Here is a 21,576-nt window from a genome sequence, read left to right as displayed (position 1 = left end):
CAGCGGTGAGAGTGGACATCCCTGTCGTGTTCCTGATCTCAGGGAAAAAGCTCTCAGTTTTTGCCAGGAGACTTTTTCTAAATTCATACCAACAATACTCCTTTGATACTATAAAAACGCAGTAACAGTAAAGAAACAAAATCACTACACCTACATCTTCTTGCCTGGTTTTCCTCCCGTCGTGGGGCATTTTGGAGCTCGCTGAGGCTGGTCCCCGTGTTTAACGATGTGGCGAGGAAGCCCTGGGGACGAGAAGGGTGTGTGGAGCACCACACGGTCTCCTGGGAAGGTGGGCGGGAGCCCGGAGCCCGGACTCCCAGCTGCAAATCCGGCTCCCTTTCTAAACTTGACCGTCTGTCACCAGTTGTAACAGGTGTTTGGTGTTTCCAAGTGTGGCTAGTGTATGAACGTGATCCTGCTCGTATCCAGTAGCATGAGTAAAACGAATCCTGTGTTTACTCAGGACTTAAAACTACGTGCCATTTTCGTGTCAAACACATATGGAATGGTATGATGATGTTGTCAGCCCTCAAAAGAAATGTGGCAACTTACACACGTAAACCTGTATCACGACCCACATCTCACTTGGATCAAAGGCTATAGTTTGTATCTCTGTCTCTCGCTTTCTTTTGTAACGAGAGGCAATGCGTTCGTAACGCTTTCTTCTCCTGATTTATGGTTCCAATATGGCTTTGTTACCATTGGGGTTGATGTTAGCATCTTCATTTTATAAAAGTAGCACTTTTTGTTTCCAAGAAGTCCTTGGCATTTGATGTGACCGACCCCCCAGTTTTCACGCAGTTTGTGGAAATTAGGGGGATGCCCTTTTATACACACGGACCAAAGACACCCTGCCTCTGAATCACTCTCTTCCTGTGTCTTGCTTGTTTAAGAATTCCGAAAGACAGGAGCATCCCAACAGCGAACTTGGCCGCTCTGCTGACGTGTTAGCGCTGAACACTTCCTGTCTTGCTAAGCTTAGAAAAACAAACCGGCTTATGATGAATATAAGTGTTTTTCCGAGTATGTGCAAACAGCACATTTCTGTCTTTTCCTTCTCTTGGAAGGCTGCATTTTGGAAGGCTGCATGACTTCAGCCACACAGACGAGCTGTTTCCTGAAAGAAATAAAGCCGTAGGGGTGAGAAAGATCTTGAATAAACACGAATATGTCCCTGGACTGTGTCAGGTTGGGTGGTGTCTCATTGCCAAATCGGGAAGAACTGCTAATGCTTTCTGCTCTTCTCTTTTCTTTCCTTTTCTTTCCTTTTCTTTCCCTTTCTTTCCTTCCTTCCTTCCTTCCTTCCTCCCTCCCTCCCTCCCTCCCTCCCTTCCCTTTCCTTTTCCTTTTCATTCTCCCTCCTTCTTCTCTCTTTCCCTCTTCCTTCTTTCCTTCCTTCCTTCCTTCCTTCCTTCCTTCCTTCCTTCCTTCCTTCTTCCTTTCCTTTCCTTCCCTTTCCTTTCCCTTTTCATTCTCCCTCCTTCTTCTCTCTTTCCCTCTTCCTTCTTTCCTTCCTTCCTTCCTTCCTTCCTTCCTTCCTTCCTTCCTTCCTTCCTTCTTTCCTTTCCTTTCCTTCCCTTTCCTTTCCCTTTTCATTCTCCCTCCTTCTTCTCTCTTTCCCTCTTCCTTCTTTCCTCCCTTCCTTCCTTCCTTCCTTCCTTCTTTCCTTTCCTTTCCTTCCCTTTCCTTTCCCTTTTCATTCTCCCTCCTTCTCTCTCTCCCTCTTCCTTCTTTCCTCCCTCCCTTCCTTCCTTCCTTCCTTCCTTCCTTCCTTCCTTCCTTCCTTCCCTTTCCTTCCCTTTCCTTTCCCTTTTCATTCTCCCTCCTTCTTCTCTCTTTCCCTCTTCCTTCCTCCCTTCCTCCCTTCCTTCCTTCCTTCCTTCCTTCCTTCTTCCTTTCCTTTCCTTTCCTTTCCTTTCCTTTCCTTTCCTTTCCCTTTTCATTCTCCCTCCTTCTCTCTCTCCCTCTTCCTTCCTTCCTTTCCTTTCCTTTCCCTTTTCATTCTCCCTCCTTCTTCTCTCTTTCCCTCTTCCTTCCTTCCTCTCTCCCTTTCTTCCTTCCTTCCTTCTTCCTTTCCTTTCCTTTCCTTTCCTTTCCTTTCCTTTCCCTTTTCATTCTCCCTCCTTCTCTCTCTCCCTCTTCCTTCCTTCCTTCCTTCCTTTCCTTTCCTTTCCTTTCTTTTCCCTTTTCATTCTCCCTCCTTCTTCTCTCTTTCCCTCTTCCTTCCTTCCTCCCTCCCTTTCTTCCTTCCTTCCTTCTTCCTTTCCTTTCCTTTCCTTTCCTTTCCCTTTTCATTCTCCCTCCTTCTCTCTCTCCCTCTTCCTTCCTTCCTTCCTTCCTTCCTTTCTTTCTTTCCTTCCTTCCTTCCTTCCTTCCTTCCTTTTTCTCTTCTCTTCTTTTTTTCATGGCTACTGAGTTAATGCAAATTCATACGTGAGGGATACGCACAGATTTGCTGATACTCAGTCATGGGCTCTGAGAGACACCAGGCCTGCTGAGTATTCCCTCATCTTCTAGGGCTGTTTTCTGCACACTTCTACGCCATGCTCGTGTTATTGGGGCTGCTGCCGGCCGGGCTGTGGCTTGCTGGAGGCAGGAGACCTGGGAACAACCAGGGAGGAGCGCCAGGGCCCGGCCTGGCTGGAGTCAGATGCCTGTGGAGGCAGAGTGGCACTTGGGGCCAGGGAGTCCAGGGTCCCACCGCCGCTGTGGGCAGGAGCAGACGAGTCCCTGCGGATCCCCACCAGGGTCCTGGAGAATGCAGACAGTTTGAAACCTCTAAGGAAAATGGCAGGTTCCAACTTGTCAGTTTAGAAAATTAGAAAATGAAAACAAGTGATTTCTCAAAGGCACCCTGACTGACCTTGGCCTGCCCTGACCACTCTGTTTGAACCTGCGGTTCGTACTTTTCCCCCAAATCTTTTCCCGCGTGACGTGATGGACACCTTACCTGTCTCTTTTGTTCATTTTCTCCTTCCCCTGGTTAAGTCTATAAGTTCCTTGGGAAAAGGGATTCTCGTCTGTTCCCTTGACTGCTGAACTCCCTGTGTCAACAACAGCCCCGTTCCGTAGTAGGTGCTTATTAAACACGTGTGGACCGTGCGTCTGAACCAATGCCCTGGACCCAAGAATTGGTTGGATGCGCCATGCTTGGGGATTACCCCTCTCTGCCACTTTGGTAAAATAAAATACTTGTTTGTACTTTATTCAAAAAGCAAAAATGCCTTCTCTCTGCCAGAGAGATAATCATGTGTGTTAGTGGTGAAGAGGCTGTGGGAAAATGCACCCTCCACTTTCGGATCAAAGTGCAGATCCCAGTGGCCACACTGGACCTGAGGGTGCTGCTTCCTGAATGTCGAGGCCCCGTCACGAAGCAGGGAGGGTCATGGACGTGGCCCCAAAATACCAGTTTGCCATGGTCGTTCCCACATAGCACCCTCACCCCACAGTGGCTGCTCCTGGTCCTTAGAAACTGGGGGTCCCCTCCTCTGCCGACTTCTGGGGTGACTGGACCAGGGGGGTGGGGTGGTGGGAGAGGGACGGCCTGGGTTAGCGAGTTCACAGTCTAGCCAGGTTTGAGATGACCATGCACCTGGTGTTTTGTTTTTTTTTTTTTTTTTTGCTTTAAAAATTTTTTTTTCATATTTTCGTTTATATTTGAGAGACAGAGACAGAGCCGAAGCAGGCTCCAGGCTCCATGCTGACAGCACAGATATGGGGCTCAAACCCACAAACCGTGAGATCATGACCTGAGCTAAAATCAAGAGTCAGACGCTCAACTGACTGAGCCACCCAGGCGCCCCATAACATCACTGATTTTTAATGTCTTATTTATTTTTGCGAGAGAGAGAACGAGAACAAGCGAGGGGGAGCAGAGAGTGAGGGAGACACAGAATCGGAAGCAGGCTCCAGGCTCTGGGCCATCAGCTCAGAGCCCGACGTGGGGCTCGAACCCACGAACCATGAGATCATGACCTGAGCCGGAGTCGGACGCTTAACCGACTGAGCCACCCAGGCGCCCCTAGTGTTTTTCTTTACCAGTAGAGCCCTGTTTGGGGGACACAACGTTCAGTGTTTTTCCCCTGAGGTATTTTAGGGCAGAGTTATTCCCATGCGACCTTTTGCTAATTGAAGCTGATTCCAGTGGGTCAGCTTACTTCAAGGTCTTGAAAAATGAACTCTTAAATAAAATTGTTTTGGGGGTGGGCTCCGGCAGAGGAGGATCTGGATTGTGTTTATTGGCAGGGCGAGGCTTTCCTTCCTCTCCAGGCTGAGAGTCATCGTGGAGCTCTGAAATAGCCCCTTGTGAAGGGCCAGTGTGGTATTCAGGGAGAGCATTTTGGTCTTTCTGTGGTGGAGAGAATATTCTGGCATCAGTCATGCAGGGCCCTGCGGGGGTGGAGGGGGTGACCTGTGTGGCTTTGATTGGGAAAGAAAGTTAACTGTCGGATGTCTTCCGTGCACAGAGCCCAGCTCTGAGCACTCAAGACGGCTGAAAGATGGGGGGAGGGAGTAGGACTCCTTTGCCAGGTTTTCTCCTTTGGGGAGCCAGAGATGAAGGCTGTTCCAGCACGATCTTTTCACCCATGACTCTTGGTTCTGCTTTGTCAGTGCTGTTTAAGATGTGTTCGCCTTTGTGTGTGTGTGTGTGTGTGTGTCTGTGTAGGGGGAGAGGGGAGGGAAGGAGAGAAAGAGAAAATTAGAGAGTGCATATTTAGAGGCAGGATGACTAGTGCTGTGAATGATGTTTATCAGCTCCAAATTCCAGTTTGCTAACAAGAGTCTTAACGTGATAAATTCAGGGAAAGACCTTCTGTGTTTAGCAGCTCATTCTGAATATGCAGGCCCAAAGGCACCCCCCTCCCCACTCACAGCTCCAGGAGGGATCCAGGAGGGTCTGCCGTTCAGATTTCTTTGGCAAACGTGACCCAGAGTGACGCTGAAGTTTGAAACTACATGGCATTTTACCTGAGGTGTACTGAGATATTTATCCAAATGTCCAGTCTTTCAGCACAGCGATATTAAGAGAACATATTAATTAGTTGCTGGTGAGTGGGGAAGACAAATCTTTTTAATTTTTTTTTAAGTTTTATTTATTTATTTTGAGAGAGCATGTGCATGAGCAGGGGGAGGGGCAGAGAAAGAGAGGGAGAGAGAGAATCTCACACCAACTCCACGCTGTGAGCCCAGAGCCCAACGTGGGGCTTGAACTCAAGAACCGTGAGATCATGACCTGAGCTGAAATCAAGAGTCTGCCACTTAACCGACTGAGCCACCCAGGCACCCCGAGAAGACAGATCTTAAGTCCCTAGCATTAATTTGTAAAAACTAACGAAAAAAAAACCCCCGCTAAAACAAATTTTCTTTCAGCCCGCTTTTCCAATCCTGCCAGAGTAAATATTATCATATTTAATCAGGGAGTGTTGGGACACCTAAGAGTTTGAAAAGTCTTGGAATGATGACATCCTCCTTGAAAAAACAAAATGGAAGGCTTTTTGTTTTGTTTTGTTTTTAACCTTCAGGTTCAAGAAACAAAATGCACGTTGTGCTTTTTGGAATGAAACTGTAGTTGGTATGCTGAGTTTAAATAGTATTGGTTAACCTGATTTCCCCCTTCGTGGGCTTTGGAAGGTGCAAACTGTAAGGTCCTGTGCCATCCAGGCCGCTCCAGAGAACACAGTCCTTGCAGACTGTCCCCGAGGTCTGGGGGTTCTGGCTGCCGCACCTGCAGGGCACTCTTCTGGACTCATCGAATGTTACCATTAAAAGGCGTGGCCCCAGCCTCCCATCCAGGTAGTGAGCTCACACCCGCAGATCTTGGTTGCCATGAATAGAGATGGACTTCCTGTGCACTGATGTTCCAGACGGGAGCCTTGCCAGTTTTCTGCTAAGCGCTAGTGTCTTGAGGAACCATCCATCCTGCATTAGTGGCTCAGGGCTTTGCTTTCGAGGGGTTCGCTTCTGTCCCAACCTTACTAAGATCTGGTGGGATCTCGGCTCTCCCGTGTACCATCTTACTTCGTGGGCTGTATCACTGCGGATGTGAAGCATCTGGCAGGGTGTTTCTTGAATTCCTGAGCGGCCAACATGGAGACATCTGAAATGAAGGGACTGTCAGCCCGGAGACAGGCTCTTGGTGGCTTGGTAAGGGGCCCGGCCACCGGCCCTGTTCCTGCTCTGTGTGTGTTGCAGTCAGAAGGATGCACAGAGGGCGTGCTGCTGAGATTTGGGCTGACACAAAGCCACGCGACAGCGACGTGGCTATCGGTCAGTGGAGCTGGGATCCAAAGCCTCGACGGGCCGGAGGGTCTTGAGAATGTGGACGGCGGGGAACGGTGCGGTCTGGCTCTCAGACTGCGGGGTCGTGGCTTCGCAGTGGCACGTGGCTCAGAGGCTTGGTGGCCTTCACTGAGCGTGAGTCTGTAGAGGTTAGCGGCGTGGCGTTCGGAGGGAGGGAGATGGGCGTTCCATGTCACATGTGTGCTCAGAACAAGCTGGGAGAGGTGCTTAAACAGGAGTCACACTGTGTAAAAGTCACTGCTTGACTTTTGAGGCACGTGGGGCCCCATTCTGTGCTGTAGGACGTCCTCTTCTCCTTCTGGCTCTCTCTCCTTCTGGTATGTCAGCCAGACCTTTTGCTCAGTCCTGATAGGCATTCCCCATCCTTATGGAGTACAGACTGAGGCCTGGGACACTGAAATCTAGTCCTTGACTTGCCATCACATATTCACTCCCTCCTGCCAGAGTCAGAGCCTTCAGCTGGAGGGGGAGTTGGGGGGGGGACACAGCTGCATCCCCAGGTCTCAGATTCACAGTCCCTGGAGGGGCCATTTGGATTCCTCCTGACCCCGTCCCTGGTGACTCGGCAGCTGTGGACAGTGGCTGGGGGGATGATGCATTCTGGCCGCTTCTCTCCGGGCCCTGGATCTGTGCCCTGGGAAGATTGCATGCTTCCTGGCCCGGCTTCCCTCCCCCTGCCTTCCCTCTGACTCTCGCTACTTAAGGGCCTGACATCTTGGGTCACCTCGTCCCGCGAGGAGCCACGCACTGTCACCCCCCTGACACGGAGGAAGTCCGCTGCCTTCTGGGCAAGGATGTTGGTGCTGCAGCCACCAGTGAACTCAGCCGGTTCTCCCGAAGGAAGGCCCACTCTTCCACAGACTGGTTTCCCCAGAGGGAGGCAGGGAAGCCAAACAGAGGTGAACTTGCCCTTGGCAGCTGGGAGCTCATGTGCCCCCCTGCACAGACCACCTGCCCTCCCGTGTCTGGGTTTCTTTGGGTGAAATGAGGTGAATGGCACCCATGTTGCAGGGTGCATGTGAGGACACAATGAGACCGTCTACACAAACCCTGTCTGACAGCAATGCTCGGTAGGCTTGATTTCCTTCTTCCCCAGCTTTCTCTCCAGAGGGCCTCTAATGAATGCCTTGTTGGACGGTCGGAGATGCGGGCTGGGATTAAAGCATCTCTAAAGTTCCTCGCATTCTGTCATTCTGGCACTCCGATGCTCACTGTGTGCAGACTCTGGAACCCAGCTCAGCATGTGTGTGTTTGGAGGGGAGGTGCAGGGCGCGGCTGGGGGAGAGGGCGGCCAGAGGGCAGTGCTGGTGGCCAGGGCACCTCATACCTCCACTGGGGAGCAGTGGACCTCTTCTGACCAGTTGGGCGTCTATGAACTTGCTAGATTCTGACAGATCCCTGTTGCCTTGGTAGGGAGGGAGCTGCTCATCATGAAAGGTATTCAAGTAGAGGCTGCAGGGCATCTGGCAGGATTTCTGAGGTAGACAGGCAGGATTAGGTCACTGAGAAGGTCATTTCAAGTGCTGGGCGTTCATAACCCTGGGATGACACAGTACAGCTCTTCAGATGTCAGGCAGCCATGGCCGTGCCCTGTGACCTTGGTGTGGCCTCGTTGCCCTCCCAGGGAAAGGACTTGGGCTGTACCAAAGCTGTAGAATCAACTTCGGAACGATTGGAAATTTCCTCAGGAGTAAGGGACTTGGTAAAAGGAGTCGAGTGCAGAGTCTTTTTTTTTTTTTTTAATTTTTTTGAATGTTTATTTTTTGAGAGAGAGACAGAGCGTGAGTGGGGGAGGGGCAGAGAGAGAGGGAGACACAGAATCCGAAGCGGGCTCCAGGCTCCGAGCTGTCAGCACAGAGCCCGACGCGGGGCTTGAACCCACAAACCGTGAGATCGTGACCTGAGCCAAAGTCGGACGCTTAACCGACTGAGCCCCCCAGGCGCCCCAAGTGTAGTCTTCATTGTCAGTAACAAGGACTGGGATGCGGGTGTGGGTGTGGAGAAGGATCTGCCTGGCCCGGGGACCAGTGACCCTGAGCCCGCTTGGCCCCGGGGACCAGTGACGCTGAGCGTCTACAGGTGGAGCTGGGGCTGCTGAGCAAGCCGACCCTGGCCTGAGGGGCTCAGGTCGTGCGGTCCGCCAGTCTTTCCTTCCCGCTGCCCACACATCTACTGTGGGGACACGGCAGCCATGGTAGAGACCCTTTTCTCAGCCTTAGGGAACTTCCCCCAGAATGCAGCACCAACGTGGTCCTGGCAGGAGAGGCAGAAGCCTGGGCAGGAATAACACGTGGGGCAAACATACCTCGTTTTACCCAACCTGAGCTTAAGGGGACAAAAAGAAAGCTCACGAAAGGAGGTTATGAAAGGTCTGTAGATGTTTTGAACAGTCTAGAAACACAGCGATGAATGCTCTGGCTACGGAGGACTGTCGTGGTGTTACAAAAGGAAGCTCAGAAGATTTCAGGGACGCCCGGCTCAGGATGGCCCCACCTTGCCAGCGAAGGCGGCCGGTGGGGAGGAAATGTGGGCCATGCATTCTTTCAGGTGTGGGACGGTTCCAGAGAGGCCCAGGAAACAGCAGCTCTGAGGCCAGAAAGCCTCCTTGGGAAGCAGGGTGGTAGAAACAGGTGCGTGATCTCAGGCCCCATTAGAAGGGTGTCTAAGCCCAGGGAGGACGGAGGGTCCAAGTCAGGAGTCCGCCAGTGGTTGTCGTGGGGTAGACTTAATTCGCCTTTATGCCAGCCAAGCCTCTCCACGCACAGTGTGGACCCCATTCCTCCTGTCTTCTCGAGGGCTTGGCACCTGCAGTGTCTCATCTCCTCCACAGTCCCTCTTACCACTGGATGATTCCCATAACCCAACAGACGTGCTCTGGTTTCTCCCGTCTTTACCAGTTCTGCCCGTACCTGCGCGTTCCCTCTAGCTGTTGCCCGGTTCTAAGGGTCCCTTCCTGGTCTCTTCTTCCTCTTATCTTATCCACTCCTCAAACCATTTCCGTGGTCCCTGCAACTTCACTGTACGTCCTCTTGTCCACGTCAACAATCACCTCCTTCTTGCCAGACCCAGGGGACCCATCTCTGGTCTCATCTTATTCAGTCTCCCAGGGCCGTTCAAGGTAGTCGGTTGCTCTATTTGATGCTGAACCCATCCATGGTCCAATATTTGTCTTTTTTCCCCCTTTATTCCTCTCTAAATGATTACCAGTTTTAATCTCTTTGGCTGGCTCCTCCTCTACTCACGGCTAGACATTAGAATTGTGGAGGGTCCCAGACAAAGCCCTCTTGTCTCTTTTCTCTTTCAGGAGGTGTGTATGTATGAAAACGTAAACAATGACTTCCAGATCTCTGGCTTCAGGCTGAGACTGCTTTTCTGAGCTCCAGACTTGCATATGACACAGCCAACCCAAGCTCTCCACTTGGATGCCACGAAGGCATCTCAGATGTCACGCGACTCAAACACAGCTGTCACCTCTCTGCCCCTCTCTTCCTGCCGGGGCTGCCTATCTATGGTGTTCCTTTATGGCCTGCTGCTCAGGTCAAAACCCCAGAAATTATCTTTGATTCCTCCCTTCTTCTCACCCACCAGCAACTCTTGGAGGATCTACTTCTGGCCTATTCAGCTCTCCCTTCTCCTCTGGCATCATTTCGTCTGGGGAGTCATCTCTTCTCACCTGGATTAGTGCAGCTGCCTCCCAGCTGGTCTTTATGGCTCCATTGCTGCCTCCTCTAACCCATCCTCCATGAAGCAGTCAACCTTTGAGATACTCCTGGTGGTTCTCTAACCCCTTGCCTGGGCCCACAGTGCTCTGAATGTCCTGCCTCTTCCTTCCATTCTCTCTTGTCTCCCCTTCAGCTGCTCTCTTCCTTGTCCACACGGGATCAGCCTCACTGACTCTCTTTCTGCAAACTCAACTTGATTCTCCTATCACCCTGTTTGCTTCCTTTAGAGCACGTAGAACTTTCTTCCTCTTGTTTATGGATTTGTTTACATAGTAGGTGTCTCTTCGCCTTAGAAGGTAACCTCCATAAAAACAAGGACCTCCTCTTTCTTGTTCCTCAGTGTACCCAGAGCTCTTAGAATGGTTCCAGGCATATAGTAGGTACTCAGTAAATACATGTGGAATGTATAGGTCACTAAATATAAATCACTATAGTAGGGGGCCCCTTGTATTCAGGGAACTGTTTTCAGGTGATGCTCCCAGACACCTCCCAATGACCCCCCCCCTTTTGGTAACTAGATCTGTGTCTTCACACGTAGCTGCTCATGGGTTCTGGGCCTGGCTTCTGCTCTGTGGTGCGCCAGGCACATATGGCAAGTCTCCTTAGGCATTTAAAATTATAATTCTATGAACACTGAAGGCAAAAGAGGCAAATCACAACTACAGCAACTAATTCTCATGGACTGTTCGCTAGGCATTTTAGTAAGCAGGTTACCTGAACTGTCTTAAGATGAAATCCATCATTTTCTTGCAGTTATGCAAGATTTCCCCTGAGCTTTACCTAGATGTGTTTTTCTTTGGTGAGAATAATTGATCTTTGACACATATTCAGACTTCCCAGGAAACATACACAGAAGTAAGAAATTGTATCATTAAATTCATCTCCTATTTCCACATGGACTTTTTTATTCCCATCTCACTGTTTTTTTAATTAAAAAATTTTTTTAACCTTTATTTATTTTTGACAGAGACAGATTATGAGCAGGGGAGGCACAGAGAGAGAGGGAGACACAGAATCTGAAGCAGGCTCCAGGCTCCAAGCTGTCAGCACAGAGCCTGAGGCAGGGCTCAAACTTGTGAACTGTGAGATCGTGACCTGAGTCAAAGTTGGACAGTTAACCGACTGAGCCACCCAGGCACCCCTCACTTTTGTTTTTTAAGCCTGATAAAATTGAAAGATTGGAAAAGCAGGTCAGAAAGCAGAACGTAACCAGCCATAGCTATAATCAAGCTATTTTTTTTTCCTATGCTAATAAATACCGAGGAGTGAAAACGTTAGTACTGGAGAGGTTTTTGCTTTTTCTAGTATTTCATGTTGAGAGCCATAAAAGAGCACTAAGATGTGTGAGAGCCATGTTGTCTCTGTGGGGTCTGTGGTATTAGCTCCTCTTCCTTTTCCTTCCCAGGCCACTTAGAGATAATGTCCAGCAGTGATCAGAACGCTGGCTGGCCGGGTGTGATAGATGCAGTCTGTACCCCTGGCGGGGCCTGGACAGACTTCCCTGCCAGACCTTTAACACCCTGGCTTTGCTGCAGGCTGCAAGTGACCCCATAACTTTGGCAACACAGCCTTCCCCACAGAAGCTGGCATAATAGAGAAAACCTGCCCAGAACACAGCGGTGGTCTGGACACTGAGGTGACAGGCCTGTGTGAAGGGAGGCTTTGCTGCTTAACAGAACTTTTACAGGTGATCTTCCTATTTTCCTCACTTCAGACTAGATTAATCCAGACTCAAGCAAGCCACTCTGAGGGAAAGCAAGGGGGACGTGGGGATGCATGGCTCTGGGAAGATTCCTGACACCCACTTGGTGCTGCAACCCTCGTGTGAATGAAATTTAATAAGAAAATCTTGAAATGTTTGTGAACAGTCTAGGGCTGACCAAAAGAGAGTTATCTGTTTTATGTGCCTTCACAAAGGTATCACATACTGATTTCTCTCTCTCTTTTTTTTAAAGTTTATTTATTTATCTTGAGAGAGAGAGCTTGTGAGTGAACACACAAGAAGGGCGGGGGCGGGGGGATCCCAAGCAGGCTCTGTGCTGTCAGCACAGAGTCCAACGCGAGGCTCGAGTTCACGAACTGCGAGTTCATGGCCTGAGCTGAAACCAAGAGTCAGATGCTTGACCTGGCGCCACCCTGGCGCCCCTGCTTTCTCTTCTTAAAGCGTGGTGTTCGAATGGATGTTTTGCTTTAACCAGAGTTCCTGCTTCAGTTTGAGAATGTGACCATTGGGGGAGCAGAGGTATTTGAGGGGTGCTTTTGTTGCTCACTCTTCCTGTTTGCAGAGAGTGTTTTCCTCAGAGTAACACCTGTGGCCTCTTGGATTCTTAACTCCTGCCCAAGCAGGCGGAGTGAGGTCCCCTGTGGGAGACGTAGTCCTTGATCGGTGTCCTTGGATCGGATGGGGCTGCACACTGGGGGCTCCCCACCTCCTGTGTCTCTTCCATCCATTTTCAATAGTCAAGGCAGTGATCCTGGGAGACACCGTGTAGCCTCCAGCACCTTCTCGCTTGGGCTTCCCCAGGCTGGAGGTGATGACAAGTGATGGCAGCAAGTCCACTGGGTCGTTGTACCCAACCCATAGTGTCTAAGAGATGACGTCCTGCCTCCTGACTCCCCTCAACCCTGACGGCGGGGGCTTATGTCTAATGCTCCAGACGCCAGCGTATGAGCTTTTCCTTGAACGAAACGGAGTCTTCCTGCAAGAGCCATGTTTATTTCATCTTGGATTTTTACATAAACATACAAAGCATTAGGAGAAAGTAAAGTCTCAAAGGGAATATGCCAGAACAATTACACGTGGTTATTATAGGTTGAAGGGATTATGGGGCGATCTTGGTTTTCTTTTGTGTTCCTCCGTATCTTCAAAGGTTTCTTCGATGAATGTGGATTTCTTTTGTAGTAGGGAAAAAAATTTGTTTCTCACTCCTTCACCAAACAAACAAAAACAGGAAGGAAGGAAGGAAGACAGGAAGGGAGGAAGGAAGCAAAAAAAAGAAAGTCCTAGAAACAATGGATTTGTAACAACAGCACTTAATAATCAAGTTAACCGCAGGGCGCCTGAGCGGCTCAGTCAGTTGAGCGTCCGACTTCAGCTCAGGTCATGATCTGTCGGTCTGTGAGTTTGAACCCTGCATTGAGCTCTGTGATCACAGCTCGGAGCCTGGAATCTGCTTTAGATTCTGTGTCTCCCTCTCTCTGCTCCTTCCCTGCTCATACCTCTCTCTCTCTCTCTCCTTCTCTTTCTCTCAAAAGTAAATAAACATTAACAAATTTTTTTTAAATAATCAAGTTAACCACACTGTAGCTGAATCATTGGAGGGTTGTGGGGAGGGGGCAGGTGTCGGGGAATAAATAACCGGTGCGCCAACTTGAGGTGAAGCTGTGTGATATCCTAGCCTACCAGTGCCTCAACACAGACACCTGGTGCGTCTCACCTTGGCCTTTACTAAGAGAGGCCACTTCCCTTTTCTTAGTACAGACTTTAGTGGGTACAATCACGGTTTTTCGGGGGTGCTCACTGGAGCCTCGTTTGTAACCAGGTGACCTTGCCTTTCAGACCGCAGCAGAGAAGTCTCCTGGAGCATATTTCCTTCCTGAGTTTGCACTTTCCCCTCAGGGAAGTTTCCTCGAAGACACGACCGGGGAGCAGTTCCTCACCTACCGCTATGATGACCAGGTAAGAACCTCACAAAAGAGCTTACCTTTGGCTTTGCCATTTGCCGACGGGCAGGAAATGGTTTCTCAAAAATAACTTCAAAGTAATTGTATTTTCCCCCTTGGCACAGCTAACACAATAGGCCTTTGACTCTCTGGAGGGATCCCGAGACTGCTGGCCTGCCCATGCTTGTATACAATTTCCTACACAATGTGTGGCTCTTGCTCTGGTGGGGAGGTTGGCTTGAGTCACTTTTTCTTATTTTCATCAGAAATATACATGACGGCTTCGTTCATTTTACTCCTCACCAGATTTATTATTCAGTTCTGAAGTTGTCCAACGGCACTGTTTTCTGTTTTCTTTCTTTTTGTTTTTCTAAATATAAATTATCGTCAAATTGGTTTCCATACAGCACCCAGTGCTCATCCCAACAAGTGCCCTCCTCAATGCCCATCACCCATTTTCCCTCTCCCCCACCCCCCGTCTACCCTCAGTTTGCTCTTAGTCCTTAAGGGTCTCTTATGGTTTGCCTCTCTCCCTCTCTGTAACTTTTTTTTTTTTTTTTAACCTTCCCCTCCCCTGTGGTCTTCCGTTAAGTTTCTCAAAGAGCACTGTTTTCTGATTAGGCATTAATTTTTTCTCTCTCTTAGCTTTTACTTCCTTTCTTTTGACTGTGCCGACATTGTTTTTTTTTTTTTTCCTTCCCAAGCCCATTTTCCAGAAGGGAACAGGGTAGGGGTGGCTGTGTGTGTGTGTGTGTGTGTGTGTGTGTGTCAAGGACTTCCCGACGGCTCACCGCGGAATAAGGCTGTGCCTGGCGGAGGCGTGCAAGCTGGGCACTGGGCGCCGTGATTCTCTTCCACTCGCGGCTCACGTTGTCCCCTTAACGGCGTTAAGGGTCATACACGTCTTTGAGGTCACTCACACCTTGTCTGCAGCAGCGTGGGTCAACTCTGCCAGATGCAGAGGGTTCTAGATGGTAGGGCCTGAATTCACCGGGCGGTCTGGGAGGGTTTTGGAGGATTTGGCGGATCTTGGTACCCACAGGGCCGGGTGCAGATGCAGAATGGGGCTACGCTGTGTTAACAGGGCACACGATGGGGTGGAAGAAAACGGGCCTATGACCGAGGTGTCCTCCTCCGTGTGGTCAAAGCTGGCAAGTTCGGGCTTGACTGCAGCAGCTGGTTCGCAGGTGGAAGGTGCTCCTCAGGAGCAGAGGCTCTGGCAGCGTGGGCAGATGTGAGACGTGACAGCAGGGAGTGGTCTGGCTGTGGGCAGGCCGTTCCGATCCTCTAAGCTGCTGCTGAGTGGCCTGTGCTCAGGGCATTTGGCCGTGGGGCTGGGGTTGGGGTGAGCTGCACGGGGACCCACCTGTGGGCAGGGAGCTACCCGGGGGCTCAGGGGCAGGAGTGAGATAAAGACTAATTGTTTTTTGGGGCGCCTGGGTGGCGCAGTCGGTTGAGCGTCCGACTTCAGCCAGGTCACGATCTCGTGGTCCGTGGGTTTGACCCCCACGTCGGGCTCTGGGCTGATGGCTCAGAGCCTGGAGCCTGTTTCCGATTCTGTGTCTCCCTCTCTCTCTGCCCCTCCCCCGTTCATGCTCTGTCTCTCTCTGTCCCAAAAATAAATAAACGTTGAAAAAAAAAAATTAAAAAAAAAAAAAGGACTAATTGTTTTTTTAAGTCTGTTTGTTTTGAGAGAGAGAGAGCAGGGGAGGGGCAGAGAGAGAGAGGGAGAGAGAGAGAATCCCAAGCAGGCTTCGCACTGTCAGTGCAGAGCACGATGTGGGGCTCGAACCCTCAAACCATGAGATCATGACCTGACCTGAAACCAAGAGTTGGGTGTTTAACCGACTGAGCCACCTGGCTGCACCGAGACCAATTTTTAATAAAAAATTTCGACATACAATCAGGATTTTCAAGTGTCTTGAAAAATGAGTGTGTGAATAGTTACTGTGGGCAGCAGGGCTGGGCAAGGGATGATCCCGTGTTCACATAATGGGGCCCAGTTAACACTTCGGATGGGCTTTGGGGCCTGGTTGCTACGTTCTCATTAAGTTGCTTTCTGCCCTTCTCCCCGGTGGATTTTTACAGGGCCTGTAATTTATGGCTCCTTGTAATCGAGAAATCAATGATTCAACAGGTTTTCATAGGAAAATTTCAGGGAACTAATTGAGAAGGCATTACGTGATAAAAGAGGGCATCTGGAAAACCATGAGCTATGTACTTTTTAATTAAAGAGTGGTTAATGTGCGCTCCAGGTTCTACAGACATTATCCTTAATATAATAACAGTGTACAAGCTGGAGGAAAGTAAGTTCCCTCAGCCTTTTCAAAAGGCCTAAAGAAGACTCTTTAAAAAATGTTTTTTAATGTTTATTTTTGAGAGAGACAGAGTGTGAGCAGGGGAGGGGCAGAGAGAGAGGGAGACACAGAATCGGAAGCAGGCTCCAGGCTCTGAGCTGTCAGCATAGAGCCCAATGCAGGGCTCGAACCCACGAACCGTGAGATCATGACCTGAGCTGAAGTCGGACGCTCAACTCACTGAGCCACCAGGCACCCCAGGCCTAAAGAAGATCTTAAAAGTGTGTGGCATACTGTGGAAATGTTGTCCTAAAACATGGTGTTCCAAAAAGCCCCAGTGAATAGCATATGAAAACATTCTGTATTCTCCCCACCATGTGTTTCCCTTAAGGGAAAGGAATAAGGTCACACTAGAACCAGTCGATAACAGCACCTGCTTTCTGCTAACAAAGACCAAGCAAACAGGCTGCACAGGCCTTTGCACCAAACTCGGTGTATTTCCCGAATGAACTTCCAGAATGTTCTCAGCTAGAGACGATCCATCACCCCATGCCTTGGTTCCCTTTCCTCTTAACGCTGAGCGTGCTGGCTGCATTGTACTAGGGGGAGCCTCTCGGGCAGAGGGACGAGAGAATGAGTCCAACCTCGCCCAGTGAGAGAACTCCCCTGGGTCTGCACCATGCAGTGAAACATGAACACCAATTAAGAGCATTGCTTTGGTTTTGAATCCCTGTTCTGACGTGTGACCGCTTGACTTCCCTTGTGACTCTGGACCCGTTACTTCACTTCACACGTCACACTTCCTGTGTGAAATGCAGACGTGGATGGTCTCTACCCTGTGGAAGTGCATTAAGGCTGAATGGAGGTAATTCATACAGGTGTCTCTGCACAGGGCCTGCTGCATGTAAGCTCTGAATGTAGATACTGTTATTACTGATACGCTTCGCAGAGGCCCCATTCGGAGAATCTCAGATATGCTTATGCTGCAGGAGAGGAAGAGGCATGTTCTCCATTGACATCGGGGGACCTTGAGCCATACTTAAATTAACTTATTCAGGCATGGCACGATATAGGCAAGTGCACGCATATCTGAAGGGGAGAACTTGACAAATTTTTAAATGTCTTTATACCTGTGTTGTCGCACCCAGATCAAGAAATGGAGCGTTTGCAACACCTTAGTTTCCTCCCACTGAAGAAATAACGCCGTTCTGGCTTCTGTCACGATTATACTTTTGCTTTTTATTTGTAATTTTACATGAATGGAGTCGTATAGCACATACCCATACGTGTCTGGCCTCCCTCATACAGCATCATGTCGGAGAGATTTGACAAGTTGGCGGGTCCGACATAATTTAGGCTTTGATGTCCCTGTAAGTTGTATTCTTTGGAACAAGTTGTCCGTACTGGGACACCACAGTGAATTCGGTGGCATGAGGCATTGTTCCTGGCTCAGAATTTCCCCAGCTGTCCCTAAAAGGTTTTCAGGGCTGTCCCTCCCTCACCGAGCCCACATCCGGAGGGTGGTGGGGGGCAGTTGTCTGGTGTACCTGTCACCTACCTTCCGCCCCCCGCCCCCCATCACCTGCTGGCATTGCCTGGCTAGGAACAGGTGCGGGTGGGTGCGAGTGGCCGTCCAGGCTGGTGTCTGTGCTGTCACACTTGCAGATTTGTGCAGACGCCCCTTTCTGCTGGGGCAGCGGCCTGAAGCCAGAGTGACACAGAGAGCTTCTGTCCTTGAGGCTGCAGCCTGCCTCTGGAAGTGATAGCATCGGGACTGGGTTCCCGAGGATTGTCCTACCCACAGAGCGCTCGTTTGATAAAATGGGAAGCAGGCAGGTGGTAGATAGATATTTGCCGTCTTCAACCGTCCTCGTAGGGCTTTTTCGAGTATTTCATCCTGGCCTGCTTTGCATGAAGACCTTTAAGGTCACCCTTCCAATGGCTCCTAGAGGAGGTGTCTGGAAAACGAATAACCCTGAGGCCAGTAAAGCACAGCTGTGATGTAGGCTGCGTTTAATGAGTCACATAAAAGGCGCACTATGGATTATGCAGGGGCCGAGGCGGCTTCTGGTGCAGGAAATTAGTGCCGAAGCCAACTGGGTAACCGTGTGGTTCGGGGCAAACCGGCTGGTAGTCAGGCAGCCCCCGTCTTGCTTCTGCTACGAATTAGCTCGTAGTTTAACAACGTTTTTCAGCATCTTTGCCGTCAGATTTCAGCGTCAGATTCTCCATTTGTATTGAAAAACAAGGTGACCGTGTTGCATGATCCGGATCACTTTGAAATTGTTGGGTTTTTTGTTTGTTTATTTTGTTTTGTTTTGTTTTGTTTTTAAACTACAGCTAGAATAGTCCACACTGCAGAGTGCTAATTGGATCATTCCGATTCTCAAGGTGGACCTGCCAGCAGCACAGTAAACTGTCACTTAGAGAATCATAGAATTTTACATCTGCCGCGGACCTTGGCTCAACGCCTCGTTTTACGAGTCGAGGAAACAGAGGCTCTGGATGTATAAGTGACCAACTCAAGGACACCCAGACACGTGTTTGCAAAAACTAAGACTACTGCACTCCGATTTCAGGCTGCCCCTCTGAGATATAGCTGCCTGCTCCTTTCAAGAGAATCACCCAGAAAATGATCTCCTTTCCTCGTAATCCTGCTTCTGCTGTTAAACCTTAGTAGACTGTACTAGACCCAAGGGAATGAGTTAATATCGCTGAGTTGCGTCCTTAGCTCATTCTTAACTTAGCACCTTCAGGACTTAAGAATTAGCTATGCCGATGGCATTTATACACACGATTATTATCACACTAGGAACGGCATTTTTCCTTCAAAGTCCGGACGGAACATGGTAGCTGATGTTAAAATGGCGCGGACTTCCCGTTTGGTGAGCATATCCTTGCAGTGGAAGCATCCTGACATTTGGTTGCATCAGTCATACAAGGTGGTTAACCCGTGTTCGGTGAAGGGCTTGTGGTCCAGAAGGGATAAATTCTCTGGGGTAAATTCTTCTGTCATTGCTCATGGTGGTTTTGGAGTTTATCCCAGGGAGGACCTGTTCACGGGCAAACGGCCGAAGGCCGGTCGGTTCTAGGAAGCGGAGTCTTGAATTGTGCAGTTTGTTCTTTCTCTGTGGCTGTTGTGGCGGTCAGTCACGTCACCCATGTCTCCTTCTGGGAAGGAGGAAGGCAGCCCTCACCATCCTCGCCTGTAGCGCACTGAAACTTTAAACTTGGGGCCTCCAAAGTTTATTATGGGGACAGATTTAAAAGTCTGTTCCAGGCTAGTCTTTCTTGGTGGGAAGTCATTTCTTTTCTTTTTTTTTTTTTTTTTAAAGTTAGCGAAACTTGGGGCACCTGGAATACTCAGTCCTCTAAGCGTCCGGCTTTGGCTCGGGTCATGATCTCACAGTTCGTGGGTTCGAGTCCTGCGTCAGGCTCTGTGCTGACAGCTCAGAGCCTGGAGCCTGCTTCGGACTCTCTGTCTCCCTCTCTCTCTCTGCTCCTCCCCGACTTGCACTTTGTCTCTCTCAAAATAAGTGGACGTCAAAAAAAAAAAAAAAAATGGAGACTCTACATTGACAAGAAAAAGTTAGCGAAACTCTTGGTCTTGCACAAAGTAGTCTTTTATTTTTGTGGGTTTTTGTTGTTGTTGTCGTTGTTGTGTGTGTGTGCGTTTAGCGTTTGTTAGGTGTAGGGAAATACGGAAGGTGTGTCTTCCCAGACCTTGTGGGTTTGCTGGAATACGCTTCCTCTTACTGGCAACCATCGTGGGATAAAAGGAGGTTACACACACTTAGGAATCAGCACCCATGTTCGTTTTCCCGTGGTGCGTGCATGGTCTTCGCCTGCTTACATGCTGGTGTAACGTGTGCCTTGCCACCTTTCGAGGACGAGACACACAGAGGCAGAACAAAGCTTTAATAACTCAGACTCCAGGCAGGCAGGACAAGGCTGTGTGTTGAGTTAGTGGTGGGTTCTGACTTCTCCCAAATTAACCTAGGGTGAATTCCGATGTAAGCGGGTAGCCATGCAGAACACGCCTTGATTTCGTGTTGCAGAGGTCCTTGTACACCTGTTTGTACCCATCATGCCTTCTCCTCTGTGACCTTCTCAATTAGGTTCAGTTACTACCTTCAGTTAGGTAAGGAGCCCCTAATTTGGCGTGTGTTTTGTCTCTTCACTGCCCACGTTTAAGTGGATTCAAGATTTTTTTTTTTAAGTTAAAAACTCTGTTTCCTACACTCTGATCTATCACTTCCCTCAGTGACCAGTTGATTTTCAAATTCTTACTGTCTCTTGCTACTTTTCCCTATGCTCTTTAGCTCTTACAATCTGACTTCGCACACCTCCCTTGCCCTGCCCCAGCCTTGCCTTCGACGGGTGTCCTTTTTAAGAATTTGAGTTACGCTCCCGAAATCAAACCCAGACTCTCACGTGACTCATTCCGTGTCTGTAAAATTGTGTACTTGTAAAATCCTAAGGCGTTATGATGCTATGGATGGGGTCACAGTTGACTCTTTCCTTTCCTGGATGCCATTGACCGCCTGCTGGTGTGATTTCTGAGTTCAAAATGCCTCTCCAACTTGTGTTTTCTCTACTGTTTCCATTGCCGGGGAGGCGGAGGGCTGGGTCTGTGGCCCTGACAGGCATTTGGAATTATAGCAAGTCAGAGTGGGAAGGACACGTAGGGATTCTGTTTTTTCAGGTGAGGAGCCCCAGCCCCAGAGAGGAACAGGGTCTTACCCAAGATCACACAGCCAAGGCGGTAGCAAAGCCAAGTGCCTGTTCTTTGCCCTTAAGCTCAGTTAAGACATTTTTACATCTAATCTGTGGGAAGGAAAAGTATGAGAGAAATGTTTGAATGAATTTTTAATGCTAGTAGTAATAATAATACATTAATAACGAAGTCTTTGTGGAGTCTCATTTCCAAACTTCTTTTAAAAGTCTTTTTTCTTAAACCCTTACGACAAACCCAATTTTCCTTCTCCTTAATGTAACTATTGACTTATGCATTTTTTTTTCCTAAGGAGAAGAAATCTGTTTGCTGTGAGTACGTCTTTCTCGAAGGAACTTCTTCTGAACTTTCCACGAATATCTTGGCGATGAGCTTCCTGGTGGTTCAGCTGTTGGCAGGCCTCAAGAAATATCACTTGACATTTCCAAGTTATTTATGTAATAGTTTGTAACTTGGGAAGTGTATACCAACTTCTGAAATTTCTGGTGGAGGAAGATAGACACAGGCCTCGCACGTATAGGGTATTGTCAGCTCCTTCCCCGGTCAAAATGAACGCTCGCGTATTCTCCAGATAGGAGAGTTTCCGTGTTGTTTCTGGCCTGTGTGGATAATGTTTTTAAGCAGCACACCATCTGAGCTTGAATAGCTCATTCCTTTGTTAGTGAGTAATCTTGGTCAAATGCAGTTATGCTCCTTAAATATTCCAAAGATTTAGCGATCTAATGAGAAAGCGAGCTCATGGTCTGTGAGGAGAAGACAAGAATGTGTTAATTGGAATAACTTGTACTCTGTTCCCAGTCGAGGCACAGAGCAAATACATGAATGTTGTGCATGCGGCGGGACATGCTGTTCTGACCGG

General features: G+C 49.2%; 1 protein-coding gene across 1 annotated transcript in view; it reads left to right on the top strand.

Moving 5' to 3' along the window:
• ADAMTSL3 (ADAMTS like 3) overlaps positions 1-21,576 on the top strand; it is a 352,536-nt gene that overhangs the window by 34,408 nt on the left and 296,552 nt on the right. Inside the window, exon 3 of the mRNA XM_045448581.1 lies at positions 13,582-13,701. Coding sequence (XP_045304537.1) covers positions 13,582-13,701 — 120 coding nt within the window. The remainder of the gene's footprint in view (positions 1-13,581; positions 13,702-21,576) is intronic.

Source organism: Leopardus geoffroyi, chromosome B3, assembly GCF_018350155.1.
Source record: "Leopardus geoffroyi isolate Oge1 chromosome B3, O.geoffroyi_Oge1_pat1.0, whole genome shotgun sequence".
In the NCBI taxonomy this organism is placed as follows: Eukaryota; Metazoa; Chordata; class Mammalia; order Carnivora; family Felidae; genus Leopardus; species Leopardus geoffroyi.
The sequence above is the reverse complement of the archived record's forward strand: the minus strand, read 5'-3'. Positions and strand labels throughout refer to the sequence as shown.